Source organism: Diabrotica virgifera, chromosome 7, assembly GCF_917563875.1.
Source record: "Diabrotica virgifera virgifera chromosome 7, PGI_DIABVI_V3a".
In the NCBI taxonomy this organism is placed as follows: domain Eukaryota; kingdom Metazoa; phylum Arthropoda; class Insecta; order Coleoptera; family Chrysomelidae; genus Diabrotica; species Diabrotica virgifera.
The window spans coordinates 147,815,881-147,834,629 of NC_065449.1; the positions used below are offsets into that span (position 1 = coordinate 147,815,881).

Consider the following 18,749-nt stretch of genomic DNA (forward strand, 5'->3'; position numbering starts at 1 on the left):
TTGTAAATATATACAGTAAAACCCTTGAAGGATTTTGAGAACTGCCAACAAAGATGTTACTGGGTCCACGTCTTAATTTACTCTGATATGAGGGCGGGTGCCTGGTGTTTTGCGAATCTTTTTTGAAAACTAACTACATATGTATTTTATGCACGAAACACTTGTTTTGTCATCAATAAGCTTATAATTCGTTCGTTTTTTTGGGTCACGCTTTCCAGTGACGAAGATTTTAAAATTAATGTTAATCTACTGTCACTACTACGCAATTGAGTCTTTCTCTGGTAACGTCGGTTTCTCTGGTAGAGTTTATTTACCGATCTTTCTTGTAGCATTCTTTACATTTTAGCCTGGCTACCTTAATCTCCTGCTATGGTATCTCGAAATGGAGAGTTATTTCAAACAATTGTTTGAATATTTTTTATCTAATCTTCAATTTTATAAAAAATCTTCAACGTGTCTTCCTTTTGGAGCAATACCCTATTTAAATCAAATTATATAAAAGTAAAAACAATAATTATACGATTTATTCTGTTTAAAATTTTACAATTCTAAAGTACATACAATATTAATTTGAATTTTTTAATATATTATTTATTAGATATACATATCTATGTAACTACAGTTCAACAGTTAATAATACAATAGACATAGATTTAAATAAAGTTCAACAACAATTATCTGGACATTATTGGTGCTGATTGCGTAAAATTGTTTAAATATTTATTTATTATTTCACCCAAAAAGGAGAAGAATATTTTAATACTTACATAACAGATACTGAATATGTTGTAAATATTATAAAAATATTTAAGAAATGCGAACAAAGAACTTTCTGCTATTCTGTGTTTTCTTGATAATTCAAATAATAAAGGTTTAGTTAAATTAAAATAAAAACTATGAAAGGGATCTTTGAATCTACAAAGGGAAAAAAAATTACGGAAAACCGACAATTTGTATAGTCAATTTGTCCTTCAGTAATTTATTGTCACATGACATTTCTGATGACGTATATTGGTCTAAAATTAGAATAAACTCTGAATATAAATATATATTTAATTATTATTTTCTCATAGTACTATTGTTTAGGCTGAAATAACGTAGGCATCATATTTGATAAAAGTAACACATATTTCTATTAATTTAATGATGACTCAATAGGGATTCCCTTTCTGGCAATTGCCTGACTTTCATGCTACCATCAGCTCCGCACGAAAATAATCGAGAATGATTATCGATGTGTAACTGGGTGACTCCTTGACCAATGTTCTTGAAGAAGCTGCTACGAGCATGTTCTGCTGGTAGGGATAGAAGGACATTTGGAACCGTCACACCCCAGATCTACAAAATAATAAAATAAAAATTAACTACCAGTAGAATAATTCTTACATTTTTATTACATAATAAATTTCAGGTATATTTATTAAAGGTTCATTTTTAGACTAAAAGACTTTTAGTAAGGCAAAATTTATGAGAAATTTAGTTCACAGCGAACACCTATAGTCCAGGAACCGAAGCATTTCACCTCGCAATTTTTACAGAATGGATCGATTTGCTTGAAAATTTGAGAATAAGTAGTGGATAGTTCAAGGATCAAAATCTATATGATGCCGAAAGGCGCTTTTACCATGGAGGCGGTTGCCACCCCATCTTAGGGGTGGAAATTTTTTATTATATTTTGACTGCAAAAGTTGATAAAAACATTCATTCTAAGCAAAAAATGTTTTATACATTTTTTGATAAAATTAATACTTTTCGATTTATTCGCTATCGAAAGTGTGAGTTTTATACAGAAAAAATCAATATTTTTCGATATATACTCATTTACCATTCACTCAATTATTGCCGTAGAAAAAATTTTTTTAACCAAGTTCTAGGGAATTGAATAACCTACAATTTTATATTGAAACATTTTTTCGTATCTCTGATGCTAATCTTTATATTCTGAAGAGAATGGCATTTTTTACTAAGCTACAAAAATTCGTTATTCGCTTTTAACTCCTGTTTTTTTAAAACTAATCATTCTAAGCCAGTCAAACTTCTAGAATCTATTAATAATACATAAATAAAGAAGAATGAATAAGGTCAATGACTAAAAGCAAAGCTAACTTACATTATTATGCTTCCAATTGGATTTCTTTTTTTTTTTTTTTCAAAAATATATATCGATTTTTTAACCGTAACCTTTTTAATTTTTATCTTAGAAAGTTTGGTAAAAAATAGTTTTGTAGGTTTTTACAAGATCTATAAGACTATTAATATTAAATCCTTTTAAAATCCTCAGTCGCAAAAAGTGGTGACTTTGAATTGGTTGGTAAAGGTGATTTTTGCATGTTATTACAAGATTTAATTGTCAATAGCTTACTCAATTTTTACCGTAGAAAAAATTTTTCCAAACCAGGTTCTTGGGAATTAAATAAGCTACAATTTCATATTTAAATATTTTTTCGTATCTCTGATGATAATATTTCTATTCTGAAGAAATGAGAATTTTTTACCAAACTTCAAAAATTCGATATTTGCTTTTGACTCCATTTTTTTTAAACTAATCATTCTAAAGCAGTTAAACTTCTAGAACCTATTAATAATACATAAATAAAGAAGACTAGATAAGGTCAATGACTAATTTTAATCAGGGTGGTGATTAGGGGTTTGCTTTCGATCATTTTTTCGCTGAAAAATATAGGGTCTGATATCCTTTTCATTATAAGCCACTTAATTTTTGAGCTATAGAATTTTTTAATTTCTAGAGATAGATACTTTTAAATACTTCAAATTAGTTTAAACAAATTATCCTCGAAAAATGCATAGTTTTCCCGTCTTTTGACTTTGAAACTACAATATTTAGCATTTGACGAAGAAGAGCTAACATATATTAAAGTATAGCTCGATTACTATAGGTCTGGATCCCGCGTATGAAAAAAAAGTTGATTAATAGCAAGCTGAAAATTTGTTAATAGCTTAAGGGTGTCTAGTCAGATAAACTTTGATATATGGGAACACTGTAACAGGGGCAGTTTTAATTGTGGAACAGGTTAAAAATTTGGAACGGTCACACCACGAAGACGACACATTTATTTTGTCCGACAGAACAGACTTAAACTCTCCGAACAGAGATTAAACTCTCATGCAAAAATCAGACTGCTATATATCACCTGTCATAATTCCTGTCATTTGACATATTCTACATGTTCGACTCATTAAAACGCCCATTTGGTGATAAATAGCAGTCTGATTTTTGCATGAGAGTTTAATCTCTGTTCGAAGAGTTTAAGTCTGTTCTCTCGGACAAAACACATGTGCCGTTTTCGTGGTCTGACCGCTCCAAATTTTTAACCTGTTCCACAATTAAAACTTCCCCTATTCCAGTGTTTTCAAATATCAAAGTTTGTCTGACTAGACACCCTTAAGCTATTAACAAATTTTCAGCTTGCTATTAATCAACTTTTTTTTCATACGCGGGATCCAGACCTACTATTGGTCTTAAAGAAAATAAAAAAAAAATGGTTTTGTTGATTTTTCAAAACGTACATTTTTGTTAAGCAAAGTTGTTTTGGTAAAACGAAAACTTTTTGAGTTATTTGCAGAAAACTGATTAAAAACATTAATTTTTTTAATGTAAAACTAACACTTTCGATAGCGAATAAATCGAAAACTATTAATTTTATCAAAAAAATATATAGAACATTTTTTGCTTAGAATGAATGTTTTTACCAACTTTTGCGGTCAACATATAATAAAATATTTTCACCCCCGACATGGGGTAGCAACCACCCCCATGGTAAAAGCGCCTTTCGGCATCATATAGATTTTGATCCTTGAACTATCCACTACTTACTCTCAAATTTTCAAGCAAATCGATCCATTCTGTAAAAATTGCGAGGTTTTGACCTATTTTAAGCTTCATTACTTGGACTACTAACCATCCAAAATCGTTGTCGAATTGACAGAAAAGTGCATATATCTCGGAAATCAGAATAAGCAATGATAATCAGACCTGTGAATTTCGAATGACGAATGATTCACTTAAGAGACATCTTTAAGAGCAACATCCCGATAGCTATGAAACGGAAAACATTTGACCAATGCGTTCTTTATATTATGACATACGAAGCAGAAACTCTCACGCTCACAAAAACAGCACTAAAAATATGAGTGGCACAAAGCCGCATTCAAATATCGATTCCCGGCGGTACAAAAAAGACAAAAGAAGGAACCAAGACTTAAGAAAAAAAAACAGGTATATCTGATGTCGTCGACCGCATACCATGCTGAAATGGAATTTGGCAGGCCGCGTAGCGAGATTAAAAGACTCAAGATGACCAAAAAACTAATAGACGGGCTCTTCAGAGAAGACAAACGCAACACAGGACGACCACCAACATGCTGCGTGGACGACATTAAACGAATGTCCAAGAAATGGCAACAAGACGCATAGAACCGTGGAGAGTGGCTAAAAATGGGAGAGACCTATGTCCAGCAGTGGACGGAAGAGGTTGTTGCATGATGATGATGATACACCGGAGAATACACAACAAACTTGAGCTTGAACTAAAGACATTGGTGACACAATTTGGATTTAGAAATGCACTGGGAACGAGGGAAGCCCTGTTCGCTGTAAATGCAAAGGTGCATTGATGGTAATCAGCTCGTATATGTGTGTTTTTTTAATTACAACAAAGCCTTCGGTAAGGTCGAATTACTTGAAGAGAAAAACTTGGACATGAGAGACCTCAGGATCATTAGCGCTATCTAGTATAATCAGATCGCTGTGGTAAAAGAGAACAACGTCTTTTAAAATGAAATACAGATTGAGGGGAGCGACAGGCAGGGCTGTGTCCTGCCTCCCACTTTGTTCAATTTGTATTCAGATGAAATAATCCGGGAAGCACTAGAAGAACTAACTAAGGGAATAAAAGTAAATGGTCTACCAATCAATAATATACGGTTTGCCGAAAGTAATGAGTACACAGAAGAGATTAAAGCAAAAATAGAACGGAGAAGAAATGATTTCAACAAAGTAGAAAAAAGTATTCTGTAGCAGGGACATTGCAACTTCTTTAAAGATACGATTTCTGAGATGCTACGTGTTCGTCGTATTATTTTATGGGTTGAAGGCTTGGACATTAAAGAAAGATGTTTCGGACAGATTAGAAGTCTTCGAGTTATAGGACTACAGAAGGATATTAAGAATAAGTTGGGCGGATAGAGTCACGAATGTCGAGGTGTTGAGAAGAATGGGAAAAGATAAAGAGGATTTGAATACAATTAAAATTAGAAAACTGCAATATCTGGGATATGATGACGGGCGAGTGTTATTAACTTGTTGCAATTAAGAATTCAAGGAAGAATACAGGGTAGAAGGAGTCGTGGAAGAAGACGCATCTCCTGGTTAAACCAGAGCTTGGTTTAACTGCACTTCTGCTCTTTAGAGCAGCGCTATCAAAAGTGCGAATTGCCATGATGGTTGCCAACCTTCTTAGAGGAGGTGGCACATGAAGAAAAATATATTTATTATAAATAAACCCTTGTTACCCGAGTTACCTTTGATACTTCCATAAAAATATATTGTAAATCCTTTATAAACATTTAAAATCAGTTCGAGCGGATACCTCACAAAACGGTTTATTTTACCATTGTAACTGAATTTAACTCAGTATTCGTAAACTTGCGTCGACGTATTACAAGTATATGGGGCACACGCATTCAGTCTGACCCAAAGAAATCCCGCCGATTAAGCAGAATTGTATTATGATATCATACATATATATACACCGTTTTTAGGCGTCAACGCCCTTCCGGTAGGGATCTATAGAGGAGTGACACCGAGCCGCAAACCCTTATCCCTTGCAGTACCGCTCCTCCATAGGCCGATCCTTAGATTAACGAAGACGAAAGATATAACGTTCAGGCAAGAAACAGATGCGCAAAGGCTGCCAAATATTCCAAGTTGGGACAAGTGGGTGGGAGGGGCGACAGGTACGTATTCAGGAAAATTTTGGAATAATAAAATACCGGCGATTTAATTATTAAATGATTTACTTAAAACAACTAAAACTTAATATGAGTACTTATACGTTATTATTTAAAGTATAATATAGTATATAATACGTTATTATTTAAAGTATAATATAGAATTCGCAAGTGTTGCAGATATTAGCGATAGATATATTATGTATTATAAACTTTTTTTTTAAGAGAGGAATGCATTTACGCACACCCTAGCGCCTAGTATTTCGCTCTAAGGTAGTGTGGGACTCGATACTTGTAATACCCACTAAACCTCTCTATCTCATGTTTCATATCCGGAACTCTTCTAGGCCCTCGGCGAACAAAACGTTGGTGATATTAGCAACCAGTTGTACAGTTAAACTGTATGCTCTTACTGACAGTCTTATCTAATAAAATTTTATTATAATGGTGTATTCTAATATTGATGTAGGTTAACACAATCATTTTAACTAAATTAGAAAAATGCGACGTTAAAAAGTTTTGCTCGGAGAAATGGATCTTGTTATCCTCAAAAAGTTTTTTATCTAAAAGATTATAAAATACTTGGTTATTACAACGGTTAAAAATGTTGTAAAAATTTTTCTGCAGTGCTACAAATTAAAATAACATCAGCTGAAGGGTAAGGTATTGCATTCCATTTATCTTTCTGATTAATAAATTAAATCAAAAAATCATTTCTGTCTCCACACAGGCTCTCAATACAGTCCTCGCATTTTAACTGGGCTGAAATTCTACGTACAACGTAGCCGGAAATGTGTGTTATTACTTCTCTTTTATATTCCGAAACATTTATACAAGATATAATTTCAGACAGGTCATTGCCCTCGTCCAATGCGTCATCAACTTCATCTACTATTGTCTCCTTGCTACACGATTTATTTATGATTTCACCAGGCTTCATAATTGATATCTATCATTTCCAAAGGAATACAATTGCCCATAAATGAATCTCTTAATTCAAGATGCAGCATCAAAATGGTGACTTTAAGCGAAATTGAATATTAACCCCCAATTTTTATACCATTTATGATTTATAGTATGTATTGAAACAATCAGAAATGCAATTCGACGCTTATTTATTTAAAATGTATTTTGCTAGTATTAAAATGTATAAGTCCGGTTCTGAAGTACAGCGTCCAACACTTCCTCTCGATACAAATATGGCCAGGAATGACCACAATATTACAAATAGAATATTTTAAACTTATCTAAATAGGTTAACTGACTTTTTATCTTTCACACAATTTGCACTTGTATGATAAATACAGTTCTTGATTATACACTGTGGCATTTTATAAAATAAAGTCACTAACACAGTCGAGAACTTAATTTTCAAAATCACACAATTTAACGTAAAAAATTTAAACCAGAGAACAAGTTATTGCCGGCGGACAGTGCTGGAGGGGATATACTCCGTCCGAGGACAAAGGAGTGGGGATTAAGGGGAAACGGACAGGCTGCGCACTTGTCGATGTTATATCTACCGGTTTCGTTAATCTAAAAGCCGATCAGACACCAGCTTATTCCAGACCAAGTCGTAGATTCTTTTTAGAATTTTAGACTACGACGTCAGCCTTTTTATTTTTCTATTCACCGGGCTGGGGCTCAAACCTCGATCGCCTTGACCGCATATCCACTAGATTTGTCAATCGTGCGCCTCAGTCCACTTGGCTAATCTGATATCATACATGCAAAGTCTAATTGAAAGTGAAAACATAAACCAGCACGCATATATAAAATAGGTACAAAAAATAACACAAGATTATTAATTCTAATTAGTCAGATTACGGGGAGAGTTTCAACTAAGTTTGGAGTTTGCTACCGTTTAGAATAGAATGTCATTGTCGTCATCAGCTGGGTACAATACATTGAATTTAACTAACAATGAAGTACAGGTGAGTAAATAAGTGTATTCCTGATAACCAACCCCACATAAGGGTACATCTCCTTCGTTTATTACCATACCATGTTTTAGTGAATTTATACTAACCTTAATATCTCCATCAGCAGATCCAGTGGCGAAATAATCTTCGTGAGGGTCGATGGCTATACATTTTACAGCGCTTTCGTGGGCAGAGAATTTGTGCCTTATTGACTTGGATCGAACGTCGATGAGACAGACATCACCCTTTTTACCAGCAGATATTAGAACTTGATGCTGTGGGGCAAACACCAAACTGCTGGCACCTTGATCGTGGCAAGTAAACGGCATTACTAACGCCTTTCCGTGCGGAAGAATCGAATCCCAGATGCAGACGTTTTTACTCTCGGAACTATGGCCAGCTAAAATTATATTGACATTTTAAAGATATGAAGGTTATAGTTAAATCAATGTTGACAATATTAAAATTCAATAATTCTTAAATATACAGGGCGTAACAAAAAGGCAGGTCATAAATTAAATTACATATTCTGGGACCAAAAATAGTTCAATTGAACCTAATACCTTATTACAAATGTGCACATAAAAAAATTAGGTACAGCCCTTTGAAGTTACAAAATGAAAATCGATTTTTTCCAATACATATATCGAAACCTATGAGATTTTTTATTGAAAATGGACATGTGGCATTCTTACGACAGAAACATCTTAAAAAAAGTGAAATTTGTGCACCCCATAAAAATTTTATGGGGCTTTTGTTCCCTTAAACCCCCAAATATTTGTGTACGTTCCAATTAAAATATTATTATGGTACCTTTAGTTAAATAAAATCTTTTTAATTTTTTTGATAAGCCAGTTTTTATCGAGATATTTTGTGTGTGTGTTTGTGTTTTATTGGCACTAGTTTAAGCAACCAACTAACCAGTCAATGTGTTTTGAATTCCCTCTTTTACAAAATATATGCTTAGTATCTAAATTTAAAACTATTACTACTACTAAGTTTTTTACTCTGATTATTTTTTCACCTGTCAAATTCTGACGTTTTTGCTTTTTCAGCCAATCACCACGCTTCGTTCTAGCCAATCATTGAGTGTAATACTGATAAAACAGCCTCTTCCTTGATAAAACAGTATCTTCCCTGATAAAACTTAAGGTACCCTAAATTTCACATAATACGTTACGAACGACATTGGAAAATCTAATATTAGTTATAAAAATTGTGTTTTTAATAATTGTTCATTTTCGATTTAAACAGTTTTTATGTATTAACAATAGATATAATAAATAAATTGGTTCATTTTTAAATCATAGAATAATTTATCTATAACCTACTTAAGACATTGATCCTAGTTGTCTTAAAAATATTTCACAGATGCCCGTATTTACTAATAATACATATTGGTTCACAAAATAATCTTTTCAAATACCACTCGTCCTCTAAATTTTGCTTGATAAATTTTTTCGTTTTCATACTTTAACTTCTTTATTTAGGGTAAAATCACTCAAACAAACCAAAATGGATAAAATCACTCGTCCTTCGGACTCGTGATTTTATCATTCGGTTTGTTTTAGTAATTTTACCAAATAAAGAAGTTTTCGTGAAAACAAAAAAAAATTATCGATAAAATTTAGAGGACTCGTGGTATTACCTTTGATTATTTTTTTTTGTTTTTTTTTTTCTTTTGTTTTTTATGTATTTTTTATCAAAGCGTTAATTTTAAACAATTAACATGGTTGCATAAAATTTTATGAATATTTAGATTGTTTGATTGTAAAAAGTATATAAGATTAAAAGGAAATTGTACATTAACTTGAACTAGATTGGTATAGAAATTTGACATTTCAATAAAATGTAACGGACATTCTAACAGCATATGTTGTAGATCAGCTAGCTCTCCACGTAAACATTCATCATTATCTACAAGTCCTATTTCTCTTTTGTAGACTGGAGTCAGGCAGTGATTGCTTCTTATTCGATAAATAGTTTTGATAAAGCCTCTGTTGGAAACTTGATTAAACCATGTCTTGATGGGAAGTGTAGGATGGATTTTTTTGTAATAATTTCCTTTGTCTGAATAGTTGTATTGTTCCTGCCATTTCGTCCGTTTGATAGATCTGATAATAGAAATTATGTCTCCCATAGGAAGTTGATAGGTTTGCAGAGCGGATTCCTTCATTGTTGCTTTTTTAGCCAGATCATCTACTATTTCGTTGTTTTTTTATACTAATGTGTGCTTTTATCCAGCACAATATTATATTTTTGCCCGATTTCAAAGCTTCACTGTTCATTGCTATGATGTCACTGATGATATAATTTTCTGCAAAATTATGTACATTATATTTCATTTTCTTTACAATGCTTTGGCATTGATATATCGAGATATTTTGAACATTTGTAAAATCCAACACATATTTTTACATGGTTAAGTAAGATTATAGAGACCTGGTGATAACATTATGAAAATAATATTCTATAATCTTACTAAACTGGCTTTATCGAAAAAGTACTAAAAGGCAAAACAGTTTTAAAAACATTGTGTTTAACTGATGGTACAATAATAGTTTAATTGGAACGTACCCAAATATTTGGAGGTGTTTAAGGGAACCAAACCCCCATAAAATTTTTATTGGGTGTACAATTTTCACTTTTATTTTTTTAAGATGTTCCTGCCATAAGAATGCCACATGTGTATTTTGAATAAAAAATTCCCAATAGTTTTCAATATGTTGGAAAAAATCGATTTTCATTTTGTAACTTAAAAGGGCTCTAACATTTTTTACGCGCATATTTGTACTAAGGTAAGTTAGGTTCAATAGAACTATTTTTGGTCCCAGAATATGTGATTTCATTTATGACCTGCCTTTTTGTTACACCCTGAATATTTCTCATTTCGACTTCTCTAGTCTACATGAGGATTTCTTTGTGCTTAAAAAATGTATCAGTTATTCTAATATTGTTTAATGTGCAACATTCTAGTAATTTCCTTCGATTGTTATTTCTGGTCATTTCTTCAAACGGTCCTATTGGGACCGTGCAAGTTCGGCAAAGCGACACCTGGTTTCTACGCTCAGCAACATTATTCGCACTTTTAATTATATTGGCCAATTATATTAGTCCTGGTTACTGGATAATTGTCAATGCCATAGTCCAAAAAAATAATAAGAAAAAATAAGATTCAGGTTATGTTATTAAAACGTAAACAATTGTATGTAGTAAATAAAATTAGTTATTAAAATGCAGTACTGCAAGCAAAATACAATTAATTAAATTTACCTTTATATAATAATTGCATATCATATCAATATTGTGGAGCAATATATAATTTTTCTTCTTCAATAATAGTTTTTTTTTTTTTTTATTTAATGTTGTAATATTTACAATCTGTCCTCAACTGAGAACAATAGGTAAATTATTTGACAAAAATTGAAAATTTTGACCTGTAGAGGGAGATCCAGTGATCACCCTCTTTACATAAATTAAATTAAAATAAGTTTAGTTATCACAGATTATTCGAATCTTCTTGCTAGATCCACTACTTTGAATCTCTTCAGGCGTCGTACATCATTGTGGTCATCAGTAAGGTTGCTGGCTAACTCATTTGGATGAGATTCTAGTCTCTTGGAATATTTTTTGTAATATTCCGTTATTACTGTTTTTATGGATGGCACATTGAGGTCTTGCTCTATCACATAGTTTGGCACGTACCAAGGGGCATTCAGCATTGTTCTAAGGACTTTGTTCTGGAACCTCTGCAATATTTCTAGGTTAGTTTGACTGGCTGTCCCCCAAAGTTGGATACCATAAGTCCACACTGGTTTTAATATAGTTTTATATATCAGCAGTTTGTTTTCAAGTGATAGTTGAGATTTACGACCGATGATCCAGTACATTTCTCGAAATTTTATTCCTAGTTGTTTTCTTTTTGTAAAAATGTGTTTTTGCCAAGTTAATCTCCTATCAAGATGGATTCCTAGGTACTTGACAGTATCGGTTTGTGGGAGTTGAGTTTCATTTAGTGTTACAGATGGACATGTTTGTCTTCTCATGGTGAAGGTTACATGGATGGATTTACTCTCATTCGCCTTTATCTTCCATTTTTTAAGCCATATTTGTATATTATTAAGGTCTTTCTGAAGGGTTCTGGATGCTGTATTTGGATCATGGTGAGAGGCTAGTACAGCAGTGTCATCAGCAAAAGTTGCACACGTTGTTTTGTTACTTGTGGGTAGGTCAGCAGTGTAGAGCAAGTACAATATCGGTCCCAAGACACTTCCTTGTGGTACTCCGGCTTTTATTGGTCTTAGGCTTGTGTATTCATTATCCTGTTTGACTAGGAAATGTCGGTTGGAAATATAGCTTTTTAGGATTTGATAAAAAGGATGAGGAAGGTTTTTCTTTAGTTTAAAGAGCATACCAGCATGCCATACCTTGTCGAAGGCCTGACCAATGTCCAGGAATGCAGCAGAACAATACCTTTTATTTTCTAGATCACTTCTGATGTGTTTTACCAGTCTATGTACCTGTTCTATCGTTCCGTGTTGTGTTCTGAACCCAAATTGGTGTTGGGGAATTAGTTTCCTTTCTTCTATAACTGGGGATAATTGTTTAAGGAGAAGTTTTTCCAAAATTTTTGATAGAACAGGTAGCAGGCTTATTGGTCTGTATGAAGTCACCTGAGTTTTATTTTTCCCTGGCTTAGGTATGAGAATAATTTGAGCAACTTTCCATTGTTCTGGGTAGTAACCTAGCCTAAATATTGCATTAAATACTTGCGTTATCATTTTCAGACCTTTGCATGTCAATTGCAAAATCCATCTGGTAGGGCGATTCCAGGAAGTCATTTATTTCTTCCTCTGTGTCACCATCTTCCATGGGATGTGGCTGGAATACATTAGTGAGGTGATTTGCAAATGCTTCGGCTTTTTCCTTATTATTTCTACACCAGTTTCCCTCTTGGTTTCGTATTGGTGGTATTTGTTGTTTCGGGTGTTTGATTTTTCTCGTGGCCTTCCAAAGGGTATATTCACTGTCTGCGTTTGCTGATAAACCTGTAAGATATTCTTGTATTTTGTTATTTTTGATATTATGCAATTGTAGTTTAATTTCCTTGGTGATTTTATTTAATTTCGCCTTGTTCTCATGTGTTCTTTTTCTTCGCCACTCTTCCTTTATTTTTCTCTTTCTAGCAATCATTTCCTTTATTACAGTTGGGCAATTCTCTTTCAATTCTGTTTGGTAGCAGTCAGGGGTAGCATACCAAGCAGCTTCTTGTATAGATTTCTGAAGATTTTCTACTGCTGCGTAGATGTCACTTTCTTAAAATGCAGTACTGCAAGCAAAATACAATTAATTAAATTTACCTTTATATAATAATTGCATATCATATCAATATTGTGGAGCAATATATAATTTTTCTTCTTCAATAATAGTAGGTATGACATATACGTCAATTTGACAATTTCAATTAACAATATGAATTATTTAAGAAAGTTGCAATATTTCTTCGCTATTCTCGCACGATCGTTTCTCGTATTCCCTCCAAGTACTTGCACACCGCGAATATGACTACAGATCATCCCAAACTCTTTTTCTCAGTGCGTCACAGATTATCGAATTCTCTCTAACGCATTACAGTTGGAAGTGACAGAAGAAAACGTACCTCTGTGATTATTATGCATTGAATTTAGAAAATTATGTATTTCTTAACGGGTATTTGCATATTAAATCGAGTTATACTTATAGATGTATAATTGGTTGGCGATTACAATACTCTAAATAGATAACTAATCAATGATGCGAATAAAGATAATTTGACACACAAGTAATCGATCGTGACAGTATTTTCACAATATCATATGATAAAATGACAATTGTAATTTCTAGGTTAGTATTTTTCAGCGACGTAAATATAAATATTTTATGTATATTCGGATATTGTATAGTGAAATTTGATTATATATTTATTTATTTTTACATTAAAATATTTTAAATATTAATATTCTGGCAAATATTTGTATAAATATTGATGTTTACATAAATATAAATATTTGCGACATTCTTAAAATCCTATATGACGTCAAAACTAATGACGCACTGAAAAAAGAGTTTGGGATCCACTGTAGTGGTTATTTAACCACTAGTCATGTTTATTCATTGTAGATTTATTTAACTTTACTGTCTATTAAAACTTACCTGTAGCTAAAAGACTGCACGAACCAAGAAATACAAAGTCACTGATGCCCTTATTATGGCACTGAAGCGTCTGAAAGATAAAACCAACAAATTAATTAATTTTTGTATACGATGTTCAAGTTTTATCGTTCAATAAGAGATAATGCTACTGGCTTGGAAGTTTTATTTTTCTAAATATGGTACAACTGTTCGATGAGAACATGATGTGAAGTATGAAAATCTGTCAACTCATTCTATATTTACAACTGCTCAAAGTTGACATTCCTAGTATTTTTATGGAACAAAATTTAATGCTCAATGATAATTTTTATTTATTTTTGGAAGACCAGCAATCCACACAAAAATTCAAGATATTTTTTGTTATTAGAAGAGATGAAACTAGTATAGTTGGAAATTATCGATATAAACGTATAAATTAACATTACATTACATAGTTTCCCACCTTTAGACGTTTGTGACAGGAGTATTTTATAAAATTTTGTGTCACTGTGTCACAGTGACAGTTGTCATTGTTATACTCCTCCGATACGTCTAAAGGTGGGAAACTATGTAATGTAATGTTAATTTATACGTCTATATCGATAATTTACAACTCTACTAGTTTCATCTCCTTTTAACTCACAACTTAATTTCCATCTTTGCGTTATTTTGCCGGTTATTAGGGCGCTCGTCACTGTATAATTCAACATGTTCATCGACTAGTTTTTTTTTTGACATTAAATCGCCACGACGGGTTAGCGATTTTTATCGAACGTAGAGGCAATATTACATATAGAAGAATATTTTCACAGTCTTATGGATCAGTTCAGAGTTAGAAGATTACTAGAAAAATACGTAAGTCGAAACCATAAATCTTTTTTTTTTTTTTTATTGAACGACAAAACTTTTCAAATCACCTACTCCGTTTAACCTCACGAATATGTTTATACTAAAATCGTTATACTAAAACCAACACACGATGAATGTTACGAGGAGCACTCGCGAATCATGATTTACAATGTACAAACTCTGTAAATCATGATTTGGGATTTACAATGTATACAGGGTGGTTCATCTTATCCGCCTCGGCCTCTGTACGGAAAACCACTTGATATTTTAAAAAAATTTCTTCACAAAAATATACAGGGCCTTTAATACTACAACCTAAAAATAATGTGAATTATACAGGGTGTTCCAAAAAAGAGTGGTATATCAAAGTTATATTTTTTCTTATGGAATGCCCTATATCTGATGACATTATTGAATTGACCTTAAAAAATAAGCTATACTTTCATAAGGGTTCCCTATACCTAAATACAGGGTGTTTTGATTTATTTCGATTTGTATAAAAATGTAAGGTTTTAGAAAAAAATAAATATCTACGAATCTCAGAAGCAGTAACAAATTCTTTCTTGGATCTTAATAATAGACTATTTAGCATACTTAAACAGATGCTTATTGCAACAAAATTTCTTACAGGGTGGTCAAAATATGAGATTGTTCTATTAACAAATTCAAGCTGTAATAACTTACTTATTTTAAATGGAACACCCTGTATCTTACTAGTCTATCGCGTAGAAAATTTATTTAGCTTTCAATTTGTATTAGGGTTTCCTATACCTATCTTTTTACAGGGTGGTCAAAATATTCGATTGTTCTATTAACAAATTCAAGCTGTAATAACTTACTTATTTTAAATGGAACACCCTGTATCTTACTAGTATATCGAGTAGAAAATTTACTTAGCTTTCAATTCTTATTAGGGTTTCCTATACCTATCTAGCTTCATTTTTTAAATAATTAAAGATTTCCTAATTTGTAAGCTTTAAAAATTAGAATTAAGTACCTATGTTGTGGTTATGTACAACACATCACCAACACCGGCAATATACTTAAATATCTTAGTCAAGATAGTTTCATTAATAAAATTCACATTTTTATTATTTAATCACACAGAGTGTTCTTATTTTAAATGACATACTCGATATTCTATTCTTTATAATGGAAGATATTTAAAATCTCTTCAATTCCATGTTAACATTCTCAATACACATGTTATTCTGTAAATATAAATTCCCATGTTATTCTGTAAATACCCATTTTTACATATTTTTGTACAATAGGCTCGTTTTCGTCAAAGTAGCCATTGCATTTAATTGTTTGTAATTGCGATTTAAAGATTCAAACAAAAAGTGGCGTTCTTAAATTTACTTAATAACCGTTGGGTTAAGATATGGAAAATACTTATACGGAATGAAATATAATTTAAATATCTTCCAGAATACGGCATCTAATATAGGGTATGCAGTTTAAAATAAACATATTATTCAATTATACATGTAGGCCAAAATCAACTAAAATAATACAACACTCTGTGTGATTACATGATAACAATGAAAATTTTATTATTAATGACAGTATCTTGTCTAAGTATATTGCCGGTGTTGGTGATGTGTTACATAAACACGACATAGGTACGTATGTAATTATAATTTTTAAAGCTTACAAATTAGGAAATTTTAAATATTTAAAAAATGAAGGGAGAGAGGTATAGGAAACCCTAATAAGAATTAAAAGCTAAGTAAATTTTCTACTCGATAGACTAGTAATCTACAGGGTGTTCCATTTAAAATAAGTAAGTTATTACAGCTTGAATTTGTTAATAGAACAATCTAATATTTTGACCACCCTGTAAAAAGATAGGTATAGGAAACCCTAATACAAATTAAAAGCTAAGTAAATTTTCTACTCGATAGACTAGTAAGATACAGGGTGTTCCATTTAAAATAAGTAAGTTATTACAGCTTGAATTTGTTAATAGAACAATCTCATATTTTGACCACCCTGTAAGAAATTTTGTTGCAATAAGCATCTGTTTAAGTATGCTAAATAGTCTATTATTAAGATCCAAGAAAGAATTTGTTACTGCTTCTTAGATTCGTAGATATTTATTTTTTTCTAAAGCCTTACATTTTTATAAAAATCGAAATAAATCAAAACACCCTGTATTTAGGTATAGGGAACCCTTATGAAAGTATAGCTTATTTTTTAAGGTCAATTCAATAATGTCATCAGATATAGGGCATTCCATAAGAAAAAATATAACTTTGATATACCACTCTTTTTTGGAACACCCTGTATAATTCACATTATTTTTAGATTGTAGTATTAAAGGCCCTGTATATTTCTCTGAAGAAATTTTTTTAAAATATCAAGTGGTTTTCCGTACAGAGACCGAGGCGAATAAGATGAACCACCCTGTATACACATATACATTGTAAATCATGATTTGGGAGTACACCTTGTAACATTCAACATGTCTTGCTTTGTTTATTTCTAGTGCTTCTTTATTGTGATTTTAGTTTAGTTAAGTTTTGTCAAAGGTTTTATTTTATCGTTTTTTAACGATCATGACGTTCTAGTATCTCTCCCATTTCTAATTTTGCTTTGGACAATTTTTTTTAATTGTTATCGATTTTTTAAGTAACTAAAAATAGCCTTCTCAAAGATAATATCAGGAACTATTTAGTAATATAAAAAACATATACTTACGAAAAATGGTCTTGTAGCATTAACACTCAAACCCACTTGGAATAAGCTTAAGTTTCCATCCGAATCTGCTACACCAAACTTATTACCATGCTGAGAAAATCTCACCCTGGTTACTTTCGCATACGTTCCAGGAGGTCTGGGTACAGCTACGGGCTGTTGATGACCCCATTCCCATAAGTGTACTGAACCATCTTGACCTCCGGTCAAATCTTAAAATTCATAAAGAATAAATACACACATCTGAAAAGTCAAGGGATATTTCTATAACATAATAAAATTAATAAAAATAAATTAACGTGATCGTTTAATTTCAATTGAATTTATACAGTTGCTCATCCTGTAGATTTTTGTGAGTAAAACAAAACAGCAAAAGTGTTAACGAATATTTGACAAAGCTTTTTACATGAGAGGAAATAACTATACGTTTTATACTGCAGTAATAATCTGCTGGATCTGGATACGATTTTGATCATGCTATGAAGTTCTTGTTTACTTAGTGCATTGAAAATACTGTTTTTTATCATGGAACGACGTCATATCACTTTGAATGAGATAAATAGGGCTGCAGGCCTTCTTCAATGTGGCATGCGGCAAACTAATGTAGTTGAGCGCATGGGAGTCTCCCAAAGTGTTACAAGTCAATTATTGTGGCGGCGTTTTTGTGGCACTGGAAGTCCAAACGAACGTTATCTAGGAGGTGAGCACGCTACAACTGCAGCTCAAGACCGATTTTTAGTGTTAACCGCAAGAAGAGAACCAACAATTACGGTACCTGAATTGGTTAGTGAATTCCACCTGAGTGGAATAATAGTCGGTGGCAGAACGGACCTCGTTTTTCCAAACCGCTTCCTTACTGCTCATCAGTACTTCTACACCATTCTACAATCTATTGTTCGTCCATTTGCCGATACGGTTCCACGTCCTACGGCGTCCATACGTGGACGCCCAGTGACAGACTGGCTTATCAACGAAGGTATTGATGTGCTGCCTTGACCAGCACAACCCCCGACCTTAACTTCATCGAGCATGTATGGGACATGCTTCAACGAAGAATTACTCCACATGTGGGTAACATATACACGTCGTTTCGTTTCCAAGAACGTCTGATATAACGTTTCAACAAGATGGTGCTTC

The 18,749-nt window shown here is 32.5% G+C and overlaps 1 protein-coding gene across 4 annotated transcripts in view; it reads right to left on the reverse strand.

Moving 5' to 3' along the window:
* Positions 1-517: 517 nt before the first annotated feature.
* Positions 518-18,749, reverse strand: part of LOC114335387 (dmX-like protein 2) — a 257,436-nt gene continuing 239,204 nt past the window's right edge. For all 4 annotated transcript variants that reach the window (XM_050656400.1, XM_050656403.1, XM_050656401.1 and 1 more), the window contains 4 exons: positions 17,616-17,824; positions 14,085-14,154; positions 8,000-8,292; positions 518-1,338 (listed from right to left, as the gene is read on the reverse strand). In XM_050656400.1, the coding sequence (XP_050512357.1) occupies positions 1,141-1,338; positions 8,000-8,292; positions 14,085-14,154; positions 17,616-17,824 (770 nt within the window). In that variant the 3' untranslated portion in view covers positions 518-1,140. The remainder of the gene's footprint in view (positions 1,339-7,999; positions 8,293-14,084; positions 14,155-17,615; positions 17,825-18,749) is intronic.